Genomic DNA, 24,573 nt, shown 5'->3' on the forward strand with positions numbered 1-24,573 from the left:
ACATAAATAAATACTTCAATCATAATTATTTCATGTTTATTTAAATTCTAATGCTTTGTAAACATGACCTGTTAAATATATTGCTAGTACATTTAAATAATGATTGAAGGCTTGATCTGCCAAGTGTAATTAAATATCGTGGATTTTTTTTGTTATAGACGAAAAAGAGAAATAATCGTTTAGAGAGAAACTTAAAAAATCGCCATGCTGTTATTGTTGCTAATTATGCTTTAATAATTTTAGTAATAGGAACTACTAATATTATGGTGATTTGTGCAGCTTTAATATGTACCAAATATAGGTATAAAATATTATATTAGAATATTTGGTACCTTTGTCGAAATTCATGAGTTAGTCTTGAGTAACAGCATCATGCCAAATGAATAATTATTCTTTATTTCGATGGGATGAATTGCTAAATATGTGCTTATTCTCATAATGTAAAGCCCCCTGAAGGGCAATAAGTTATAATAAATAAAAGGATTATTTCAGTTTTATTAAATGCATCAGTATATTAATTTTCAGTCATGTGCATGACTTCTCCCAACACTGATTTATTGACTATTTTCTTGTTTTCACTGCGTACAAAGAACGAGAATTCAGCTAGTGCAAAAATACTTCTCACATCAAGTACCAGGGTTGCCACTCAACGGAGTAAACTTGGAAAATACAGGGGAATTAGAAATAACAGGGAGTTTTTCCTTACAAACTGGGAAAATACAGGGAATTATACACCTTTTAAAAGTGGTGACTACTCCAAGAGCAATCTATGGGGTATTTAAGGATATCTCAGCTTATACTAAATTATTTCATTAAGTTTTTTTCCAGCAATAAGTTATAGTTAGTACTAGTATAGTAAGTCTTATATAGCTCACTCAGGAGCACAGTGATTGTGTGTTTTCTTGTAATATATTGTGTATAATATGTACAGGGAATTTGTTTTCCAGATTTGAGTGGCAACCCTGAGTAAGAAAACTTAAGTGCCATCATTGGTTGTAAGCGAAGAACATTCTGCTAGATCTGTGTAAAAAGAATGTAGTGCAGATTAGGAATTTGTAAACAGCTTATTGATATTCCTATAAATTTTTTATAAGATCTTAAAATAGATCCTAACATTTTCTTTTTCTAAGCTATTGAAAAAGTCAAGAGGAGAATAGAGATGATTAATAAAACACCACATGAAGGGCATGAGCATTTTTATTGGTAAACAAACTACATACTAGCCAACAAATTCGCTGTTCAAAAATGGATGGATGGATTTGCAATGGGAAAATTACAGACAAATTTAAAATCAATAAATAATAATCAGCATTACAGATCTCACCGCCTATGTATGAGGAATGAATTTTTTTAACACCTAAAAGAATATAGGTATTTGCTAAAAAGTTTATTATTCTTAAGATAATTTCAAATAGATAACTTAAAAATACATAATAAAAACTCTAAAAATTGAATAGCTAAAATAACTATTATCAAATTTCTTCTATTGAAAACTATTAGTTATTTAAAATGAAACGGGAAGATGCTTCTATATCATAAAACACAAATTATATACCATTATCAATTCCGTTTAAATAAATCAAATCAACCTAAAGAAAACAATATTTATTTATAGATAATGTGTGATAATAAAAACCTGTCCAACATATATAGTATTTTGCTTAAATAGTAGACACAGTACATACAATTAAATCACAATTACTTATGTACCAATATCAGTAAATTACTTTTTTATGTCTTCTTCAAGAATTGGGAATAAATTTTTTTTAAACAAAAAAATAAATAAAACAAACAATTGCAAAAAATATAATTATTTAAAAAAATGGAAATGAATTTTAATTTTAAATATTACTTTTTAAGATTTTAAAAACAAAAATTATCCTCTTGTCATGTTAAAAGTTATCCTCTTGCTAATGTCAGTAACTTATTTAGAAATGTTTCCTAAATTTTAGTCATTAGCAAAACACAAATATTAAAACAAACCAAAATAATTTTATTTTGAAAAAACGGAATGAATTAAGAACACTAACTTAATTTGAATGTTATTTTTGTCATGCATGCGGTTTTAGAGATAAGTTATACCTGATTGATTAAAATTTAAGAAGATGATTTATGAAGTGCAAAATAAATATAAAATAAAAATAACTGCCCATGTAAAATTATTAAATATAAAACATTCCACAAAATTATATCAAATGATTCATGGCCAAAAATAAATCTCTGTTCATAACATTCAGAAAAATCAACATAAAAAAATAAACTTATAGTAAAATATTGGCAGTCAGTTACTTACAAGTATTCATTTTGGACAATAAAAATATGCATTTCCCTACAATGAATAAATAAAGCACAACAATTAGAAATTAAAAATTTACCGCTAAGTTATCAACAAGTAATGGACTCAACAATCGAAAAAGAAAACATTTTGTTGATGATTAGCAGAAAATGTCACATGTTGTCTTTACAACAGTTATTATGCATGTCATTTATAGTAATTCTTAAAAAAGTTGAAAATTGTATACATAAATTAGAAAACTACAATCAGCAACAAGTAATGGGTTCAAAGGTGGGGAAGCAATGCATTCAGCAGAAATGTGTTATCTTTAGTCAGTTATTACAAAGGTAATTTGAAACAGAAAAGTCATAAAAATCGGCAACAAGAATAATTTTAGAAAAACGTAACTGCAATTTACACTTTGTACAAAAATTGAGAAGGTAGTGGACAAGATAAAGTATGCTAGCAAATGTTTAGAACTCTCATGCAAATTTGAACAATATATCTAAATTAGTCGAAACAAAAATACATAATTTAAAAAAAAAGAAAAAAAGACAGTGATATGTTTTAAAAAAAAAAAATACTCTAATAGACCCGTTTTGATTAAGAGATGACTTCAACCCTACATCCAGACCAGATAAGTGTTCTTGTTTGAAAAAAGATAATAATATTTATATTATATTATTATAATTACATTTTTGATTATTATAATTAATATTATTATAATTGATATTATAATAATTTTTATGAATAAAGTTAAAGCTGCCAACATGAAAAGGAAAAATCCAGTTAACTTTAATAAAATATAAATATTTATATCGTTCATCAATTATTGCCTACCTAAAACCTACAATATTTTAAACACAGACAATTTTAATGATTTTTATGGTTAATATTAATATCTATAATTATCAGTAATAAACAAGAAAACAATAAACCGAGTAGAAATTTATTTTAACAAGAATATTTTTTCTAGAGAATTTCAACAGGTCTGAAAATTTTCAAAACTACAGAGAAAAAAAAAGAATTTGAGATTAAGCCAAGAGAGACTGTCAAAATCCAGTAAAGTTAGCAGCTATTAATAATAGAATTCGAAATGTTAAGAGTTAATAAACGTCTATAAAATATATATTAATCAACCAAAACATTTAGATTTAAACCAGGGGAAACGGGCAAAATTCACTGGAGTTAACAGCTATTAACAGTAGAGTTGGCAATAGTAGAATTAATGGTTATAAACTTTTTAGGGTTAAACCAGGAGAAACTGGCAAAATCCGACAGAGTTGACAGTTATTAACAGTAGAGTTGGCAAAGGTATAGTTAAATGTTTATAAACTATATTAATTAACAAACACATTCGATAAAATTTGTTTAAATTATTCATAGCAGGCCTTCTAATTAGAAAAAGTTACTTTCATTTCAAAGCTAAACAATAAATACCATCAACAATTCTAATAGCTATTAAAATATGTAGTTAACTATTAAAAATTATTATTTACTATTATTATTTTGAAACACACACATACGCTGGAATTCAGGTCAAGTAGTAAAAAAAAAGTGAAAAACATTGGTAACTAATAAAGGATTTGACATGTGGCACTCAGTTTCAAACATAAAAATTGCACGTGGCTTTAATAAAAAGCTCATAGACTGGATTAAATAGTAGGACAAACACAAGTTCAAAATAATTATCTTTCTGACAAGATTTCAATATTTAATGACTGTAAAATCGTGCGTCTGTACATTCTATGTACGGATGTAGTCAATTAATTGGTTGGGTTTTACTTCTCCAATGCATATTCTATGAACAGCAACTAAAAGTGGGAACCTGAAACAAATGGTAAAAAAAATAGGATAAATTAAACCAGAAAAAAAAACAGTACACACAAAAAAAAATATTTCAACCGAATCCAAATTCCAATTCCTCCATTATCCAAATTCCTATTTAAGTGTGTGTTATGTTGCTCATCATAGTGGTGAATTTACTTTCTTTCTTAATAGTAAAACTTCATTTTAATTTATTTTTATATAAAATAAAGCTGAAATTGCCCTCTGTTATATATTTTACTAGTTATTAAATACCTTTTTTTTAGAAATATAAACAAATCACATTAAATGATTAGTAAAATAAAATATTATCTTATATAAAAGTTTGTTCAGAGTAAAATTTAAAATAATTAATACTAAAATGCTAAATGTTGACATACAAAAAACTAAGTATAACTTTTTTGTTAAATTCATAGAAATTTAACTATAATAAACAGAAATAAGAAAATAGAAATAAAACATTATTAAGGTATAATTCTGTTCCACATAAGAACAAAATTGATACGATGGTGGGGCTAGCTGTTTATTTTCTCGGGGGCCATGATTCCATTAGGCTCCAGGGGGATCTTTACTGCTGATTTCCAAACGTATCTTTTAAGAGTTACAAAAATGTCTTCTAAAATTTTTTATTCTTATTGAAAATTTAAAAACATTTTCTATGTTATCATACAGATGAAATAAAAAAAATGAATAGCCTCTAATTTTTAGGGAGTTTATGTAAAAAAACATATCAAAATTACAGAACTGAAAAATAAGCGTTATTTAAACAATTTTTAAGTTTCCCTAAATGTTCCATTGTTTCCATTTGTTTTCAAATGTAAAGTTTAAATGTGAGAAAAAAATTTGAAGAACTAAAATAGAAAAAATGTTAATTTGTTGGATTTTTTAAATGACATTTGAGAAAAAAAAAACTTATTTGAATAATGCAGGCAAAAATTTAGGGGTTCTAAATGATTCATTTTTGTAAATGCACATTAGAGAGGTAGTATTTAAAGGGTTCTGCAAAATCTAGTAGCAGTACTAACAAAGAATGCAAGAAAATAAAAAAAGGTTCACAATATATTTTATGAGGGAAATGAAACGCTTCTACAATAATTTCTTTTGCATAAATGATGCTAATAACGAAAAAAAAAAGAGAACATTATAAGATTGAAACTTTATGTAAAACAGAATAGTATCACATCCAACAATTTCTTAAATCAACATAGTAATCACAGTTAATATATCTATGTTAATATAACTTTACTATGGATAATTTTTTCCCCACATAGACCATAAAATATACAGTGCAAAACGAATGAATTTAACTTCCTGAGAAACTGGATGATTGGCACCAAACAATATTTTTAAAATTCTTGCATTTTGGCTTTTGCAGATTACTAAGTCTAGTCGACCATGAAACAAGTGCTTTTCATATATGCTATGCCAAGGGAATAAATTTCCCAAAGACTGTGAGTAAATGGGAAAATTGACTACTCACAGTCCTCGTCACACAAAATTGTTGTTATCTTTAGCGTCTTATTTTAGTACAATGATCTGAACAACTTTTGTGATGTCTAATAGTCATTATATCTAACAAAATGCAAAGAATTTTAGCTATTGAGACCATCTTTGGAAGACTCTGAGGCATGAACTATTAAAAAAAAAAGTGATGAATAGTTGTTGAGAGTATTAGAGAGAGAGCAAAACTAGTGGAACAGTAGGTGTAAAAAGCGAATGGAAAATTAAGAGTTATAAATCTATAATTGTTACAGCAAGGAATCAGACATTGTTACAGAAATGAAGAGAATCAATTGTTTGGTCATGCAGAGAACATGAAGCTAAGAAAAACAAGAATCCAAGTGGGTCAGAATCAGGAGAAAGACCAAAAATTCGATGGTGAATTCAAGAAGACAGAGTAGTAGTCCTTAAAAAGGAAGAAACGTCTTAAAAGAGGCAGCAATGGTGATGATGAGTAGTAGAAAGGCTAAAATGACATTTTGAAAAGCATAATAGCGACAAATAGAAACTTACGAATCGTACGAATACAGTCAATCAATTGGATGGGTTTTAGCTCTCCAATGCATATTCTGTGAACTGCAACTAAAAGTGGAAACCTAAAACAAAAACAAATATGAGAGTGGCTGCCTATGCAAGCCATTTGGTTCACCAACATTCCAGATTGCTTTGGTGCTATTGCTCCAAATCCTTTATTTTGACAGAGTTATTCAGCATAGCGGTCATATAATAGCATATTATTTCTAATGCAGATTTAAATTATGGTCAATGTTTATTTTAGTCTACATTGGTCTAGGAGGCAACTCAGGATGAGCCACAGAACAGGAATAATACAGGAGATTCAACTGAAGTTAAAATCTAAATTTTATAATATCTTCTTTCTGAAAAGCTACAATGAAATTTAGCTTTCCAGTAAACTAAAGAGGGTTTAGAGAACTTTTGCAAAGAACAATGTAGCTTTTTCTACATAGAATACCTAATTTTTGGAAATGAAAAAGAATCTATTTATACATTTTCGAAATTTAATTTTATAAAGAACATCCTGGAATTTGAACAAATGAACACCCTGGGAAAACAACTAAGTATATTTTATATCTTACAGAAAAAAAAATGACATCATATGGTTAGTTTCATACTTTTATAAATATATATATATCACTTAGTCTGAAGTAATAAGAGGCACTTCTCAAAAGCTATGACTGACAGCGTAGCTATTTTTTTTTTAAAATTTAAAGAATAATGATTTGTTAAGACCCNAACCCCCCCCCCCCCCCAATGGACAAATATTTAAATGAAATTACACATTCTTTTGCTAAATAATTAAAAAAAAATAATAACATCTAATGCTTTAAATTATTAAAATAGAAATTTTGCAAAAAATTTATCATAAGAGATGCTAGAATTATTTACTAAACAATTATAATACCATTTTCAAGATTGGTAAAATTGCAAGATTGTTATGAAATTTTGTGGGTTTTGAGCTATGTTCCCAGATTATTTTACTCAAAAACAAAATCTCAGCAAATCTCTAATATTTATTGTTTTTCCTTATAGGAAAAAAAATAGTAAAAAAAAAAAATTTACAATGTAAAAAATAAATAAAGCATTTTTTTATGTATAAATTTTAGAGTATCATAAATTGCCACATTTAAATACATTGGGAAAGCAGTAAATAGTGTGTACAGTAAATAGTGTGTAAAAAACTACATCGACTGATAGATTATTTCCAGACTTACACAGAAAGTAGTGAATCTGGATAAAAAATGATAAATTAATTGTTGTGTAAATTGCAATTATAAACTAAGAATGTTGGCTCTTATAAAAGAATATACATATTCGTTAAAAAAAAAAACATGTTTCAAAAAAATAATTAGTACTTCTCTAGGTATCCTTTATTGCCCAGCATTAGGTGTACTTCTTCAGCAGTTTGAGGACCTTGCATACGTTGGCCATTTAACATTTCTTTCTCCAATTGCTCCATTGACTATAGGAAAAATAAACAAATAAATCATTTTCCTCTTTATCTAGATTTATGTTAGAACATAATCCAATTTTAAGAAGGGTTCTAAAAATGCACCACAAGATTTGCTATTCAAAATTCATTTGCTATTCAAAAAAGGAAGCACAAAACAATGTTCGAAACACATGAATTGGTACTTATTAAATTTTAGACACTCTTATCAGTTACAAAACTAAAAATAAACAACTGAAATCATGCATATGACCCATAAATTATATAAGGCCATGGCGATAATCACGCTGTAAATAAAAAATAGAGATATACAGGATAGCCACAAACACTCAAATAAGAAAAGAAATTCACTAATTTTTCCAGAATATTTTTGTAATTAATTTCAAAAAATTTATTGTTCTTAGATGAAAATTGTTACATAAAATTGTTACAATGATGATGAAAATTGTTACTTAGATGAAAATCGTTACATTGGAAAATGCATTACAAATCAATTATACTTTTCTACTTCGAAAACACACATTTTTTAAAAACTACAATTCATAAATGCAGGTAACAGGTTATTAATAATTGCAATTATTAATAAATAATTGCAATTATTAATAATTAATTTTTTTAAAATTCATTTGAAGAAAAAAAATATTGAACTTTCAGGTACCACAAATTCAAATTTAATTTCCCTGACCTTTCAGCGTTTTAATTAAATTTTTTTAGATTGATAAAATTTCTAGTTTTTTTTTCTTCCCCATTCACCCTGCATTGCACCATTTTGATTATACAAACATGTTGTATAATATGCATTTTTTAAAAACACACATTGCCCTTCACTCCTTAGACACTGTTTGACAACAAATTTAATAATAAAGTTTATTTATTACAATAAAAATTAGGCACTTTTAAAGAATTTTAATAATTAAATTTCTCTGAAACTTTTTTGAGAAGACTCGATAAAAACGTTTCTTTTCAATTTGAAATGATAGCTAAAAATTTCTTTTTCCTTAAATATGTATACTAACATTACCATTTTCATTAAAGAATAACTATTTCAGAATTACTGAAAATTTTTACATTTTTTTTAAACAATTCATTTACATTTCTTCATTTGGCAAATGCCTAATTATTTATTCATAAATAAAATAAACAAAAGTAATCAATAAGCTACTCTTTTTTTAAAAGTTAATTGTTTAAAAATTAATAAAGATTTCAAGGAAAATTTGAAATCTTGATTTATTAATTAATCTTCATTCTTACAAGAACACTGTGAGCGTTTTATTAACAACATGTTAATGAATTGGGAAAACAAAAAGTAATAGTACCTTTCCTGTTCTAACAAAAGCTTCTGAGATTTTTCTGTTTCTGCCACCGTAACAGGTAGTGATGAGGTCAGCCACACCACAGCTCTCAAAGAATGTTGTGAGTTTTGATTCAGGATAAAATGTTTTTGCATAAGAAATCATTTCCATCAAACCGATTCTCATCACGGCTGCTTTGCTGTTGTCACCAAGTTCCAAACCATCCACAATGCCAGCAGCTACAGCAACTATGTTCTATAACATCAATTAGTTTTCATTACAACTTTATTAAAAACAATAAATCAATTGAGTTACAACAAGTAAGTATTCATTAAAGGTCTTAAGAAGTTGTTTGTTGAGGAATTCAAAAAATGGACTTAAAGCTTAAAACTTAAAAAAAAAAAAAAAANAAAAAAAAAAAAAAAAAAAGACTTAAAGAAAAAACTTAAAGCTTTATCACTCATACTAATGAACTTGACATTATGAACTTCATTAAAGGACAAAGAATAAAATGGGACATTATCAGAATGGATGAAGACCGTACCACAAAAAGAGATTTTAGTGCCAGACCTGTTGGCAGATGAAAAAAAAAGCAAGTCGAATTTAAGATGGGTAGTTGGACTGGAAAAAGATCTTTTGGTCCGAAAAACTAAAAACCGGAAAATGCTAGCAGGAAAAAACTTATTGAGAAGGACAAGACCCACCCTGGGCTGTCAAGCCCATTGAATTACTTCACTATTATTGTTTCACGAGTTTACAAATTTAAAATTTAATACATACTTTAATTATGGCTAAAATGTGGCTATTGGTTATAGGCTTGAAAATTATTTCTTTTCCCCTCTCACACTTCATTTTATTCATTTTTCAGAAAAAAATTATAACCTAGGAATACATATGCAATCAACAATTAAAACTAAGTGACTCAAATAGGATTCACAATTTCAAATTATTAAAAATATATAAAAAAATTAAAATGTAATAATAATTACCTATAATTGATACGCATTAGAAATCTGAAGGGCATCATTTTTAAATAATATTTTTTTCTACTGTGATTTTAAATGATCAAAGCAAAAAACTTCTCGAAGGTCTGAAAGGTTGGCTGAAGACTGGAACTGACTAATAATTAACCTTAGAAATTTGGCTAAATAAATAAATATAAGAAACTAGAGAGAAATAATAATAATGGAAGTCTTTTTTCTCCCTGTTATTGATCTACATACCTCTACTGGTGAAGGAAGATACCAAAAAAAAAAAAAAAACTTATTCAAGAAACTTTAGAAGCGGTGGAAAAAAATGACAACTCTATTAAAATAAAATTTCTTGCCAGAGATAACTCTGATTAGTGAGGTTTTATAAAATGAATTAAATTTTTTAAAAAAAGCGAGAAAAAAATTATGACTTCTAAAGACAAATAATCAAAACACAAATATTAATAAAAGGTAACATTCATAACTACTTTTTATTTCTCAAGTAATCTTCAGTTTTTCAATATATATAAGCCAATACAGTGCCCGCCGTTTATTAAAATCACTTTCATTTCATGCTCTTTTGATTTTATTAAGCGGCTGATTTAATTAAGAGGCGATTCAACATTTGAAAAAAGAAAACTTTTTACGATACATTCTAAATGCACACACTTTAAAAGCTGAAATAATGACCACATTAATGCTTTATTTTAACAAGTTTAATTATTTTAATAAAATAAAACCCTACATAAGAATAAATGTACAAAAGTTTTGCAAAAAACCGATCAATGGTTGCTTGAGTTGCAGTATTTAAAATTAATTTTTCAACATCATTTGAGAGTTTATAGAAGTTTTTATAGTTTTCGATATTCCTCCTCTTTGTTCTAAAGCTTTCCGCAATACATTAAGTGCTTTTCTGACTTCCATTGAAGATGGCACTGATGAGTTTATTTCATCTTCTGAGTCTGATTCTTCCATTTCTTGATGGGAAACAACTTTGCAATTTTTGATGTCTGTAACAATTTCAGAATCAGATTTTTCTCCTGATGTTTGCAGGTTATCGTCAATAGCTACGTAACGTGAAAAACTCTCGTCCATTTCATTTTCTTCATTGCTGATCATTTCTTCGAAACAGTTATGAGCCCCATCTCCATTGAAGCTTCACATTGACTACTATTAGGAAGCTTATCATACTTTTGCAACACTTCGAATTTATCTTTAAGACTCAAATCCATCCTTTTCGGCATGCTGATAAAATTTAACACCAAACGAACTTAAAAATGATATGCGCTCTAACTATAATTTACTCAAACGGCTTAAATAATATGGAACATGCGCACAGACAGTTTTTGGAAATCTATTCATGTTCTCTGTTAAGATAGATAACAAAAGAAGCTTCTCTCCCTTCTATGGTTCATTCAATAAAAAGTAAGATAAGAATTCGACCCCCTGTTGAGTGAGATAGGTTTCTCCAAACTTCATTCAAGTCAAGGAATTAGCATTGATAAATTGATTTCTATGAACTAGCCGCTTACCACCCACATTTTCCCTTAACTCTTACACTATGTATATCACAGGAAAGTGCTAACCGCACCTGTTTCACAGGTTTGTGAGTAACTGTTGCTTCTTCTAAAAAAATCTTTAAACTTCGAAAAAATAATATTTTATAAATAAGAACAAAAAAAGCTGAAATATTGCACCTTTGATTTTAAAAAGCGGCGGCATTGATTTTATTAAAGGATGATTTTTAACATGTATTAATATTGTAACGATTCGGTTCTTGCCGATTTGATTTTATAAAACAGCTGATTTTATTATCCAGAGATTCTATTAGCGGCGGGCACTGTATTTCAAATTATACAAATCTATTAACCCTGGTAAATCATCCAATTGTAATACAATGAACACTGCACTGTTAATAATATTATGTCTACAATATAACATTGCTAACAAAACACTCAATGTTAAACATTATCTCTTAAAATTATAAGTCTAAACTAACTTAGAAGATATTATTTAACAACTTAATTTTAACAAAAAAAGAAAAATTCAGGAAAGAGAAAAATATATAATTAATAAATAATTAAAATAAAATAAAATAGTAAAAATACAATTGTATACAGCTTCACATATTTTATATGACTTTTTATACTTTAACATACGAAGTTAAAATATGCAAATATTAAAAAAGTCATAAAAAAAATTCAGCAGAGACTATTATTCCTCTTTGTTCCCCTGTTTTCAAACAGAGATAAATGCAGTATTCCAAACTCCTTTTCTAAGTTACGTTTTTTTCATTTTTATTGGAAAAATAATTTGATTAAATCATTGCCCATAAGAAATGATAGATAAAATAACTGAAGAAGATTGAAAACCTAGTTCCTAATTTATTACTTTAGCAACTGTTTAAGATATTCTAGATTGAAATGTTTGGCAAAGATACAGGATTTTTTTTTAAATAAACTAAAAAGTATATATAATTTGTTCACAATAGAAGTTGAACTTTTCTTTTTATATTCCAAAGTAAATTTATAATTTGTTTACAGTAAAGTTAAATTCTTATTTTTTCTCTTTTGTTTAGTTATTTATAATTTCTTTTATTTTCAAAGTATATCTCTAATTAATTTATAGGAAAAGTGTTAAATTTTTTTTGGAAAGAATGTTTGAGTAAAAATTTTTTAAATAGTTCAAAATAGGCACATAACATTCTTTAAGTTTTCATTGGAATGAGAATATCAGATATGAATTTATATAAAGTTTCTTCTTTTCCTGATTGTTTTAGTATATAAGGACCAACTGAACTAAGAAAACTGTAGAACAGGACAGGATGAAAGACAGATGGCTGCGCACGACAGTTATGGTAATCATCCATATTTTAACTTTTGTTTTTTTATTTTCCTTCACAAAAAATTTATTTTTAGACATTATAATTGTTTTATAAACACTACTAAACTTTTATTTACTCTTAAAACCATAAACATGGATTCAGGGCCTGACTTAGCCTAATTGGGGCCCGGGGCAAAAACTTCTTTGCCCCCCCCTCTGCTTCACTACTTTAGTAATAAAGAATTGAACTTCATTTAGGTACATAAATTTTTCATCTCATTTAGCTATATAACAAGAAAATTGACTAGAACCTAAAATAGCAAATCCAATTCAAGTCCCCCCCCCTCCAATGGTTTTCTGATTATTAACTTTGTCATCAAGCTGCGAAAAATTCATATCCTTGCTAACATTAGGGTGGAATTCAGCTTAATTTTCGGAATTATGATGACTCATTTAAGCCAATCAAAAGCCTGTATTTTTGTAAACATATCGCATTTTCTTATTTACAAAAATACAGGCTTTGAATGGGCCAAATTTTTCCATCGTAATTTTGAAAATTTAGCTGAATTACGCACTAGAAAGCCATGGATTTTTGTGTTCATACGATATGTTAATGAAGAAGCTAACATAAAATTGATGGATTTTACACTGTACTGATATTTTGTTTAAAAAGTAGGAAGTTTAAAATGAAGGAAGTCTAAAATAAACTTTCAATTCGATTTGCTGGCACCCTCCGATGTGGGGCCCGGGGCAACTGCCCCTTATACTCCTGCCTTTATCAGGCTCTGCATGGATTAATTAATGAGAAAAATTTGCAATTGAAAAAACAACAACTAGTTTGCATTTCTTTCGTTGGCGTAAACTTTTCAAAACCTTCCTGGATAACCATAATAAAGTTTAGAAAAGAATTTCACTGACAATCCGAATCAAGGGAGTGATCGTAAAAAACCTCAGGGAAAAAATTGGACAATTTTAGTAATATTATTGCATATCCAACACAAGGCATAGACATCTTTTTTTTTGTCAAACTTTTCAATTTCCAGGTAATTGACATGTTATTGGCCATCTACAATAACCTAAACTATTAAAAAAATATCTACAGATATCTTCTTATGAGATAATTAAAAAGAAGAAAAACACATACCTTAAGAGCCCCACAAACTTCAATGGTTTTAATATCATCAACAACAGCTATTCTAAAATAATCAGTCTGCATTATTCTTTTTAACATTTCTCCGGTGTTTGGGTCTTTAGAGCCTGTAAACAAAATAAAATTTAGTATAAATTTATGTCAACAAATACAGTCAACTCCGATTAAAGAAATATTATTGGTTCCAGCCAATTCTACTCAATTAAGCGGGTTAAAGGGGAGTGCATTGGTCAATCTTAATTTCTAAATTTCTGCAAAATTTTAATTGTACATAGTAGAGTGTTTTAATTGAATAAACTCAATTTTATGATCAATGAACAATTATTTTAAAATTGTCTGTGTTAGTATCATAAAATATAAATGCAAGTCAAAGTTACATAAAAATAAACCTACGCTAATGAAAAATATAATATAATATTATAGGTACTATAATATCATTTTATTCCGTCCAAAAAAATCAATAGTTGAAGACCTGTTGAATTCCATTAACTTCAGTTTTTTAAAATTCGATTTTCCCTTTCTGCTTCTACTAAGACTTTTTTCCTGAAACTCGCATATTCTTCCTGAATGCTTTCGGAATTTTTTTTAAATTCTTGAAACTTGCATACTCTTCCTAAATGCTTTCAGTTTTTTTTAAATCCTTGAAACTTGTGCATTCTTCCAGAATGCATTCGGATTTTATTATTTTTTTAAATTCTTGAAACTTGCGTATTCTTCCTGAATGCTTTCGGATTAATTTTTTTAAATCCTTGAAACTTGCGTATAGAATTAATAATAGAATTGCACATAATATTTAAAAATTTTTGCACACAANCTAATGAAAAATATAATATAATATTATAGGCACTATAATATCATTTTATTCCGTCCAAAAAAATCAATAGTTGAAGACCTGTTGAATTCCATTAACTTCAGTTTTTTAAAATTCGATTTTCCCTTTCTGCTTCTACTAAGACTTGTTTCCTGAAACTCGCATATTCTTCCTCAATGCTTTTGGAATTTTTTTTAAATCCTTGAAACTTGTGTATTCTTCCGGAATGCATTCGGATTTTATTCTTTCTTAAATTCTTGAAACTTGCGTATTCTTCCTGAATGCTTTCAGATTAATTTTTTTAAATCCTTGAAACTTGTGTATCCTTCCTGATTGCTTTTGGAATTTTTTAAATCCTTGAAACTTGCGTATAGAATTAATAATAGAATTGCAAATAGAATTTTAAAATTTTTGCACACAATTATAAAATTCATTTTTCAAAGATAACTCCACGTAAAAATTGCCTTTATTAATTATTTATAATTCTTTATCATTTTATATAATAATGGTCGAAAAAAACTTGAATTGTAAGGGATACAATTTTTTACATCATTTTAAAGAATATAATTTTACATGGCAAAATACACAATTTTTACAAAACAATATTGGTTCCTGAAAAATTGAATTTCAAAAAGTCAGATATTTAAAATTCGATATCTCACTATTTGATAGATTTTGCTTAAATTTAACCTAAAATAGGGTCTGCACTTATTGGTTAGCCTATTTGAGATCTCTTCTTCTAACCATTAACATTAAGTCCTAGAACGTTGAAGATCCAATCATTAGATCAAAAGTTATTAAAGGTAGTCCAATTATTTTTATTTGTGTGCACTGTACATTCAATATTTCCTGTTAGTTGAAGTTTTTAAAAAAAATTTGAAAAAAATAATCCCATTATTGCTGATAGAAAAAGAATTTCAAAATATGAAATACGATATGTTACTTCTTGTTCTTTCTGTACATGTCAGTCACATTTTATTTTTAATAAAATATTTACCATTTCCTTATACGAATAATAATAATAGAAGGCGTTTGAAAAAAGTATAATATAATTTTTTATTAAAAAAAAGTAATTAAATATTTATTGATAAAAGAAAAAGCTTAAAAATAAGAAAACCTACGAAAAGTAAGGTGAGTCACTATGGAATGCGCATGAAACCAAAGACTAGACACAAAGCTGGGTTATGGAAAGTGAATCAAAAATACACATCAATAACAAAAAAAAAGTAAATACCAATGGTTGATTCACAGAACTGTCCAGATGCAACTTCTCCAGCTAAATTAGCACCCATCATGACACTCACATCAATTTTCAGCATTTCATGCAAAACATCCGAAATTAAGGCAATCCCACCACCAGGAATGATGTCAAATCCCTGTCAACAAACATTTACTTTATTAAATTTGCATTTGTTCAAGAACATTATCAGAAGTAAACGATAAATGATGTGCATTGAATTTTTGTTTCAAATCATTTGTTAAGTCAATCAATTGTATAAGTCAATCACCTATTTTTGATGATGAGATTTCTGGTATGTTAGGAGTGTAAGTGGAAAAAAATATCTGCACTGCTTCTAGAAATCATGTATCAAATGAAAGGCACTCAGAATGTCTGCTAATAAGGTTTGGGAAAATTCAGTTAGCTATGAGAAAATTTTTGGTCTAATTACAAACCNTTTCTTGAGTTATCGCGATTTTTGTGAATTTTCCTTAATTTATGATAACCAGTGTATTAACCCCTTCCTTCTCGCTCCCTTGAAAATAACAGGGCGAGGTTTCGCAATCTATTTCTCGCTCCCATGATATTTCTGGGCTGGAGTGTTCAGTAGTAACGCGTCAATGAGAATAAAACTAATTCATTTCGTTTGCCCGGAAAACATCTTATTTCTCATTTTTCACACCAGATGGCAGTACCAGGATATTTTTAAGGTAATTGTAGACAGTTAGTTTAGTTTAAAGTTTGTTGCTCCACAAGAGATGAAAACAATAAGAGATGTAGGAAGGAAACTCAGTATTACTGTACAGATTGTGACGTTGGCCTCTGTATCTCATGCTTTGAAATTTATCACACAAGAGAAAATCACTTATCTTTATTTATATTATACGTAAGCTTAATAAAATTCTGTTTTAATGCTTAAAACACATATTTTTAAAATTTTTCTTGTTTGCTGAAAAACCAACATTAAGTCATCAATAATGTTCACTTTTCCCAAAAATTTAATTTTTTAAAATTTCAACCTAAAAACAAATTAAAAATGAATATATATATTGTAATATATATTGTAATATATATATTGTAATATATATATATTATAACAAAATAGGCACTTTTATAACCGTTTTCCTGAAAATTAACCGTTTGTTAAGGGGTTAAAAGAAGGTTTTTTTCCTTTATTTTAAAAAAGTAACCATGTATTTATTTTTAAATAACTTAAGAATGTTTCTGCATTATTTTTAACCAAAACAAATTAGACAATTTGACTGCCTAACTATTGTTAAATGTTAGTTACTAAATAAAAAAAGTAGTACTAAAATAAAAAAAATCATTATCAAAAATTTTATACTAATGGGCTCCGTCACCTGTTTGCTAATGCTTCCAACCGCAAAAGATTGCAATGCAAACTTCCATGGCTTGCTTTGTAAACCCTTAACATTTTGTAAAGTAGATTTATACAGTGGGATATACAGTAATGAAATTTTACCTTTATTAATGACAGAGCTACAGCCGTTGGTTTAATTTTGCCAACTAAAGGTGTCGCTGCTCCTCTGACAAATTTGTGGGGCAAAACCCAGACTAAAATATCAGCATCTTTTGCTGCTTCTAAAGGATCAGGAATAGCAACCTGAAAAAAAAAGTTGTGATTTCATACTTGTTTTGCATACTTAGCAATAAATTAATTAATAACAAACAAATCTATTAGACATTAAAAGGACTCAAGGCAATATGACGAAAAACCAGACATTTTTCTAAGGTGACATTTTTACACTAAACAGTTCCTCAGTATCATTTTCAGATAGATACTTTATAATCTTCTGGAATTTCTGCAAGATAACACTGAGAGACACAGGAAGATTTTATTGCCTACATGTAAATCATATTTTTTCCCAAAACACTCCGTCGCAGAGTTTGAGAAACGTAGCGTTATATATAATATTGATTTAAGTCTTTTATTTAATTTTGTTATTTTACATTATAGTTGACATTAGCGCAGCTTTACCTATCTCCAACTGCACTGCACGTTTCAATTAATATTAAGTTAACTTCACTTTTAAAAAAATTCACTTGTTTTTTAATTTATTTACTATGCCCCTATTTCAAATAAAGCTTAAAAAGCTAATAATAATAAAATAAAAAATATGGAGTAAGAAACTTTTAGTTTGAATAAAAGTTAACTTAAAACTTAACATTAAACAAATTCAACTACTTTACTTCAGAGCTCATTCTAGGCTGGGTAAACAGGGCGCAGCACCCTGCTGCCCTTTTAGTCAAAAGAATCCACCCTGTTGCCCTTGAAGTAAATTAGTGTCCTGATGTGATAAGACTCCATACCCTTTTTGCCCTTTCTTTCCTCAACCCTTTATTTTTTCTTCAAACTCTACAGTGGATTTGTCAAACTTTTATTTTTAACTCTTTTTATTTAGTTTGTCATTGCTGTCAATACAAAGATTTATATGAGAAAGGAAAAATAGCCAACAAACCCCCTTGTTGCACTTGTCTTTGAAAGTTTGCAGTTACTTCCACTATCATTAAATCATAACTACAGACACTTAAAAACACACATTTATTATTTTATTAATATATGCATGCATTTTAAATAAATTACCACGCTAATTAGCTCATTAACTCGATACATATGTTAATTTATTAATGAAAATTAGTAATTAATATGATTGCTTTGCTACCTTTAGTAAAATAAAAAAATAAAAAATTTCTTTTACCAATTGACAATGTTTTTTAACAGAACATGTAAAGCCTGTGGAAAGAAATTATTGCCTTTTTAGAATAATAATTTAAACTTTTGCACCCTGCCCTTTTTTTCTGCCTAGAATGAGCTGTGTTTACTTTATATCTATAACATGTCACAATTTCAAATTTAACATATTAGTCAACAAAAATAATAATAACAAAAAAATAGAATTAAAATTGATTTACTTTGATTGCTAATAATTATAATTCTTTGATATTAACATTCATTAGAGGCACACCCTACATCATTAAAATTCTTTAACTTAGGAAATAGAATAAAATGCCGACTTACAACATTATCAGGAATCTTGTACCCAGGTAAGTATTTAATATTTTCATGTTCTGTGTTGATGATTTCACTAAGTTTTCTACCATCTACCATTTCTTCAAAAACGTACATATTTACTGTGTTGTCAAACTCAGCAAAGTTTTTCACATTCTCTGCAACGATTCTTGCAATTGCGGTGCCCCTAATAAATACAAATTAATCATTCAATGCAATTCACTATTAACAGTATTTTAATAAAATTAATCAAAAGGTATGCTTATGAAATTAGATTTAATTGAAGAAAAATAAAAACCAGAACAATAATACGCAAAATAAATCATTAAATACTTTTTTTTCATATCCGTCCTTGAACAGCCGACCCATTTTTGGGTTCACGGCTATTAATGTTCAACTCTGTAGCCTTGTAATTTTGAACCAATCCAGAAGACAAGGAAACTCCTGGATCAGTACCCCGGGATAGCCTGGTTGGTAGGGCACTGGGCCCAAGTCCAAGAATTTGTGGATTCAATCCCTGCCGGCTGAAGAATCCCTGTGTAGTAAATGGTGATTAGTGCACGTTAAATCTGGAGTTGCAAAGTCCTCCATGTTCCCATAACAATTTAATACTAAATACTTTAACCATATTCTCCAGATTATAATTTTGAAACAATGGTTTTTTTATTAATTGGACATATAAGATGGGTTTTGGCTCATTTTTTGAAAATAGCTTTAGGTCTCAGACTCATGTATTTCATACATTTTTTATTACATTGAAAGTAAAAAAAAATTTTAATTTTTTTTGAGTGTTAGATATTAAAAAAAAGTAAAAATTAAATCTGTCAGTAAGTAATCATAATAATATGTATTTTATTTGATCTTCCCCTTTGTGAATATTGGCCTTTATCTTTCATATTAAATCTCAAACCGGATGACGTACAAAGGAATGCTATGGATCTCTGACAAGCTCAAATTTGAAATCTTAAGAGCCTTAAAAAGTGAACATAAACTTATGTCTAGTGTATTAGTTAACATTGACATTTACACAATGAAAAACTCATCTTTAATTAATTATAAAACTTTGATAATCAAAGATAAATCTTTATAACACTAATGTAAACAAATAATTTATAAATGTTTCATTAATCCAAGGCAAGTTCTAAATAGAGATACTAACCAGACTAAACATTTGGCTTACCTTGCTCTATTCTCAAGAATTTTTTTTGAAATTTTAACAGATATAAGGTAGTATAAAGGACCTCTTGAAGATAATAAAGAATGCAGAAATTGAAATAAACTTATTGCAATGTTCTCCCTAAGTATTTTTAGAAGAGCTGTCTGCCCTTTCATGCGACCTTTTTGTAAAAAATAAGCCGCCATCCCTTAAAAGCACTACCTTTTTATTTATATTCATTCAATTCATAAAAAAATTAGTTCACTGTTTAAATAATAATTTCACACTGGTAAAATTATCGGTATTCATAGGTTTAATTCTGATTGCTTTGTCAGCATTATTCTCATCTGGTAGTTTCTCTTTTTTAAGGAGGTACATAGATGAACTTTTTAACTGATTTTAAAATTATATATCGAACACCTTAAAAAAAAAAGACAGCTTTAAATATTTATTTTTGCACAATTTTCAGTTTAAATTATAGAAAAATGCCTTGGGGTAGCCCATCAATAAACATTTCTTTTTTAGCTTACTTAAAAAAAAAAATTTAAAAATTTACACAGTGACTTTTTTTAAATATTCTTTTTATTATTTATTTATAAGCTAATAAATTTTCTCTCATTTTGATAATCAGAGAAAATTACTTTTTGAAATATACATAAAATAGTACAAGAGGGTAATTTAAAAATTGTTGAAGATCAATTTCAGTTATTACATAGTAGTAAATATTTTTAAAAACTTTTTAGTGTTGAGTGAGTGCCCTTTCAAAACTCAAAGTGGCTTTTTCTGTAAGGAAGAGCCCTCTATCATTCCAGAGGAGAACTCTGTAACTGAAAACAAAGTTTTAATATCACCCACAAATATCATTAACGCCTTACGATTGGTTAATTTTCAAGAATTCCCTAATTTGATCCTTTCATTGGTAACTTGTTGGTTGAATTTCCTCAATCAGAAAACATATCCTTTTTCATTGCTCAGTTTGCAAGCCAATTTAAGCAAAAATATCTGTTTACTAATTTAACATTCACATTAGAACTGCTCATCTTTAAGGTGTAAGGACAACTTGGAACATTATTGTCACAAGCCAAGGGAAAGGGGCTGTTGATTGCATTGGTGGAATTATAAAACATTTAGTAAGGAAAATCATCTTGGCTCTGGAAGATGGGTCACAACTGAATTTGCAATAGTTGCTGCAGAAAATACCCAAAGCTTGATAAAGGCATTTATTTCAAAAGAAGAGATAAATATATTCAAAGATTTTACAGAAAAAATATTCAGTCTCTTCCTAACACAACCAACACTCACTATTTGAAACCTCTAAGAAATTATGTTTCTGAAAATAGTGAGTATTATTATTATCATTATTTTTTTTTTGAAGGAAAGAGATTTCACTTTAAAGAGATCAGGCAAATTATTATGATATTACAGGTGAAGGTATCGTCATAATAATTTGTCATAAAGTCTAAGTCATAAGAACATGCTAAAGGATGTATTAATATTGGGTAATTTGTTAGAATAGAAAAGAAACAGATAAAAAATAAAAACTATGTTAGACAGATTACTTCACATAGAAGATGAATAGATAGAAATATCCCATTTGAAAAAATGAAGAAAGGATGTTGGAGGAACTTAAATGCTGGATTGACTCTGATAAAATTTATCCTGAAATTGAAATGGATGGCACTGGTAGATTTAAATTTTATATGAATGATTCATAGTAAATTGTACGTTTAAATTTCAGAAAACCTTTTCAGAGGAATAAATTATTGTAATTCGAAGTTCTTTCTGTCCTTCCATTACCATTAACAAGTAGCATTTCCATGGTTAATGTAATTAATTTTCAGAAATACAGGACAAATTATAATAACAAAAGAATTTTTTATGTATTTTTATTTTTCAAAATGTGGCTGAATTTTTATGAAAAATATGATAATGTCGAAATATGATAATAATGATGATTATTAACTGAAAATTCCTAGGTTTGGCTATAAAGTATTGGATGACTAGAGTCTAAGTATAACGATTAAAATTAATTCTATAGTATACTAAATCTCTATTTTAATGAGGGTAATATATTTCTACAATCTAAGCTCACAATCAGCTTATTTTAAGAACTCTAAAGAAGATTTAATAGATTTCTTAGAAGATAAGTGTAAAGAATGTTGAACGGCTTATCAAGCTATCTTCCCTAAAACCGGTTTGTTAGTTTATTGGCTACAAAACTGTAGGTATATTCAGACAAATATTTGAAACAAATTTAATAAAAAGAAATTAAGTTATTTGAAAAAGGACAAAAATATTGATAAAAATATGATATTATTTCAGCTGTACAAATATATAAAGAGACGAAAGTAAATTAAAAATCAATTTCACAAAGTTCCTCCTGCTGGGAAAAAGAATTTTAGAAATAAAGTTGTAAATAAATAATTTAAATATTTTTTCTTTAAGAAAAAAATATATTACCAATTGCCGGAACCGATGATTGTTACTTTTTTCATGATGAAAGTAAAATTGTTATAACAACAAAAAATTAATAATAATCAGGAGAAGAGGAAAATTCTCATGTGAATTTATCACTAATAATCGAGCATCACAATCTGAAGTAAAGTTATCAAGCGATAAACAAACAACCTTCGACCTTGTCGCAGGGTGATGCCATTCAATTTAAAAGTATTGTATTCGATGTTTGTGAGCTGTGAAAGGGCCGTTCACACTGTATGATCTTAAAATTAACACCAAGAGGAAAATAAGTCTTAAGAGTCATTCTCACTAAATACGGTCCACGCACTTAATTTTTACCCAGATATTTTATGATTTTTTTTATAATCATTTACCGAGATATTTTATGAATATATTTCAGACATAATTTTTTCTCTCACAAACTTATTATTTCACATAATAAATGGATTAAATAATTAGTTTCGGTTTCTTGCAGAACTTATAAAATCTATAATAATCTTGCACGACTTTAAATAAAACATGAACATTTTTTCTGTTCCAAATTTTTGTGTATTCTCAGCCATAATATGTTTAGTTTAATTATGGCAGTGTATTAACTTTTATTTTAATTACCACGTAATATTTTCAAAATATTTGCAGAAAAAAGAATTTTTTTCTTTAAAAAATTGGCTCGAATTTAGTAAGATGCTCGTATGAGTGTGGATCATAGTCAATAAGAATGGCCTTAAAGGAAGGAATAATTTCCATCTCAAGTCTTGCACCAAAAGAATGTCTAGATATGAATGGTAGTCTTTTTTGAATTGAATCGCCATTCTGATTCATCGCATTGAACTCAGTAATAATTCGTTTTTAAGATGATGAAAGTAAAAAAAAAAAAGACATGATTGTCTAATTACCCAATATGTCTTGAATGTATATGGGACATTTTATGAAAGCTTAAATTATTCTAAAAAAAGCTAAGCACAGATCACATGTAGAGCTAACTTCTAATTAGAACAAAACGCGTAAATCCAAGAGCATTTTATTGCGATTCATTTGAAATTGGTTTCGTATAAAAATAGGTCATATTTTCCGAAACTACCAATGCATATTTAAACAAAATTTTTAAAGAACTTAATTTATCTTTAATACAGAAATCCCAGTGCATTCACATAGCAAAATATTACAATAGATACTTTACGATTTCTGTTTGAAGCTAGACATGTTGCAAACCGGTTCCTGTTAAAAAAAAATGAGTCATACTTTCCTGAAAAACCTAAACATGTGTAGAAATATTTACAGTATGTTTTTAAAGACCTTAATTAGTCCAAAACAGGTCCGTGTGCATATATAAAGCTAACAATACAATGGACACTTAGCGCTTTTTTATATTAAAATATCTGTGGGATATGTTTTGAAAATATCCTTATGTATTTGCGTGAGTGTATATGCTTATTAAAAAAAATTAAGACCGTAATTAGTCCAAAACACACAAATCCTAGGGTATATTTTGATTTACCATAACAAGTTTTTTACAATGTAGGATTTATAATTCCTTGAAACCGGCTTTATATTTGGGAGTCATAATTGCCAAAAATACACATACTTATCTAGAACTCTAGTTGAAAGAACATTTTTATGGGTGTATTTCTACATTATTTGTAAACGTTCTGTTGTCAGGATATATAACAATATATTTGTGTTAAAAGAAAGAGTCAAAAAATAATACAAAAAATACATTTTATTTTTGGCAGACAAAAAGGCAAGTCATCTGGAATACATGGATATTTGGTTTCAAATGAGAATTTAAAACTCTCGTAAAAAAAAAAGAGAAACAAAAGTATCGAAAATATTTTGGCCAATTCTTTCTTTGTAGGCACATACTTTGAATAAACAAAGACATTCAATTTTTTTTTCTTTCAATGTAAAATTTTTATCTACTTAGTATAGAATGAGATCTCTCACAATATTTACAAAATACAAACAATCACAGATACAGTTCTTGTAAATTTTAAATATTGATTACCACATAGAATTTATCTACTAGTAATATACATATGTATTTAAAGTTAATTAATTATTAGGAATTTCGAAACATTTGTTTTTTCCGTAT

At 27.8% G+C, this 24,573-nt stretch overlaps 1 protein-coding gene across 2 annotated transcripts; it reads right to left on the reverse strand.

The window, feature by feature from the left end:
- Nucleotides 1–3,879: 3,879 nt before the first annotated feature.
- LOC107450754 (Glycerol-3-phosphate dehydrogenase 1) lies at nucleotides 3,880–22,678 on the reverse strand. 2 transcript variants are annotated; one of them, XM_016066644.3, is made up of 9 exons: nucleotides 22,485–22,678; nucleotides 18,878–19,055; nucleotides 17,321–17,461; nucleotides 15,853–15,994; nucleotides 13,802–13,914; nucleotides 8,888–9,118; nucleotides 7,477–7,583; nucleotides 6,116–6,198; nucleotides 3,880–4,103 (listed from the first exon to the last, which is right to left on the reverse strand). In XM_016066644.3, exons 1-9 carry the CDS (start codon nucleotides 22,517–22,519, stop codon nucleotides 4,090–4,092), a joined length of 1,044 nt encoding a protein of 347 aa, XP_015922130.1. In that variant the 5' UTR covers nucleotides 22,520–22,678; the 3' UTR covers nucleotides 3,880–4,089. The 2 variants fall into 2 exon arrangements, with proteins under 2 accessions (XP_015922130.1, XP_015922131.1); XM_016066645.3 differs by lacking the exon at nucleotides 6,116–6,198 and having other exon boundaries at nucleotides 22,485–22,667.
- Between the last annotated feature and the right edge of the window lie 1,895 nt (nucleotides 22,679–24,573).

Source organism: Parasteatoda tepidariorum, chromosome 3 (genome assembly GCF_043381705.1).
Source record: "Parasteatoda tepidariorum isolate YZ-2023 chromosome 3, CAS_Ptep_4.0, whole genome shotgun sequence".
Classification (NCBI taxonomy): domain Eukaryota; kingdom Metazoa; phylum Arthropoda; class Arachnida; order Araneae; family Theridiidae; genus Parasteatoda; species Parasteatoda tepidariorum.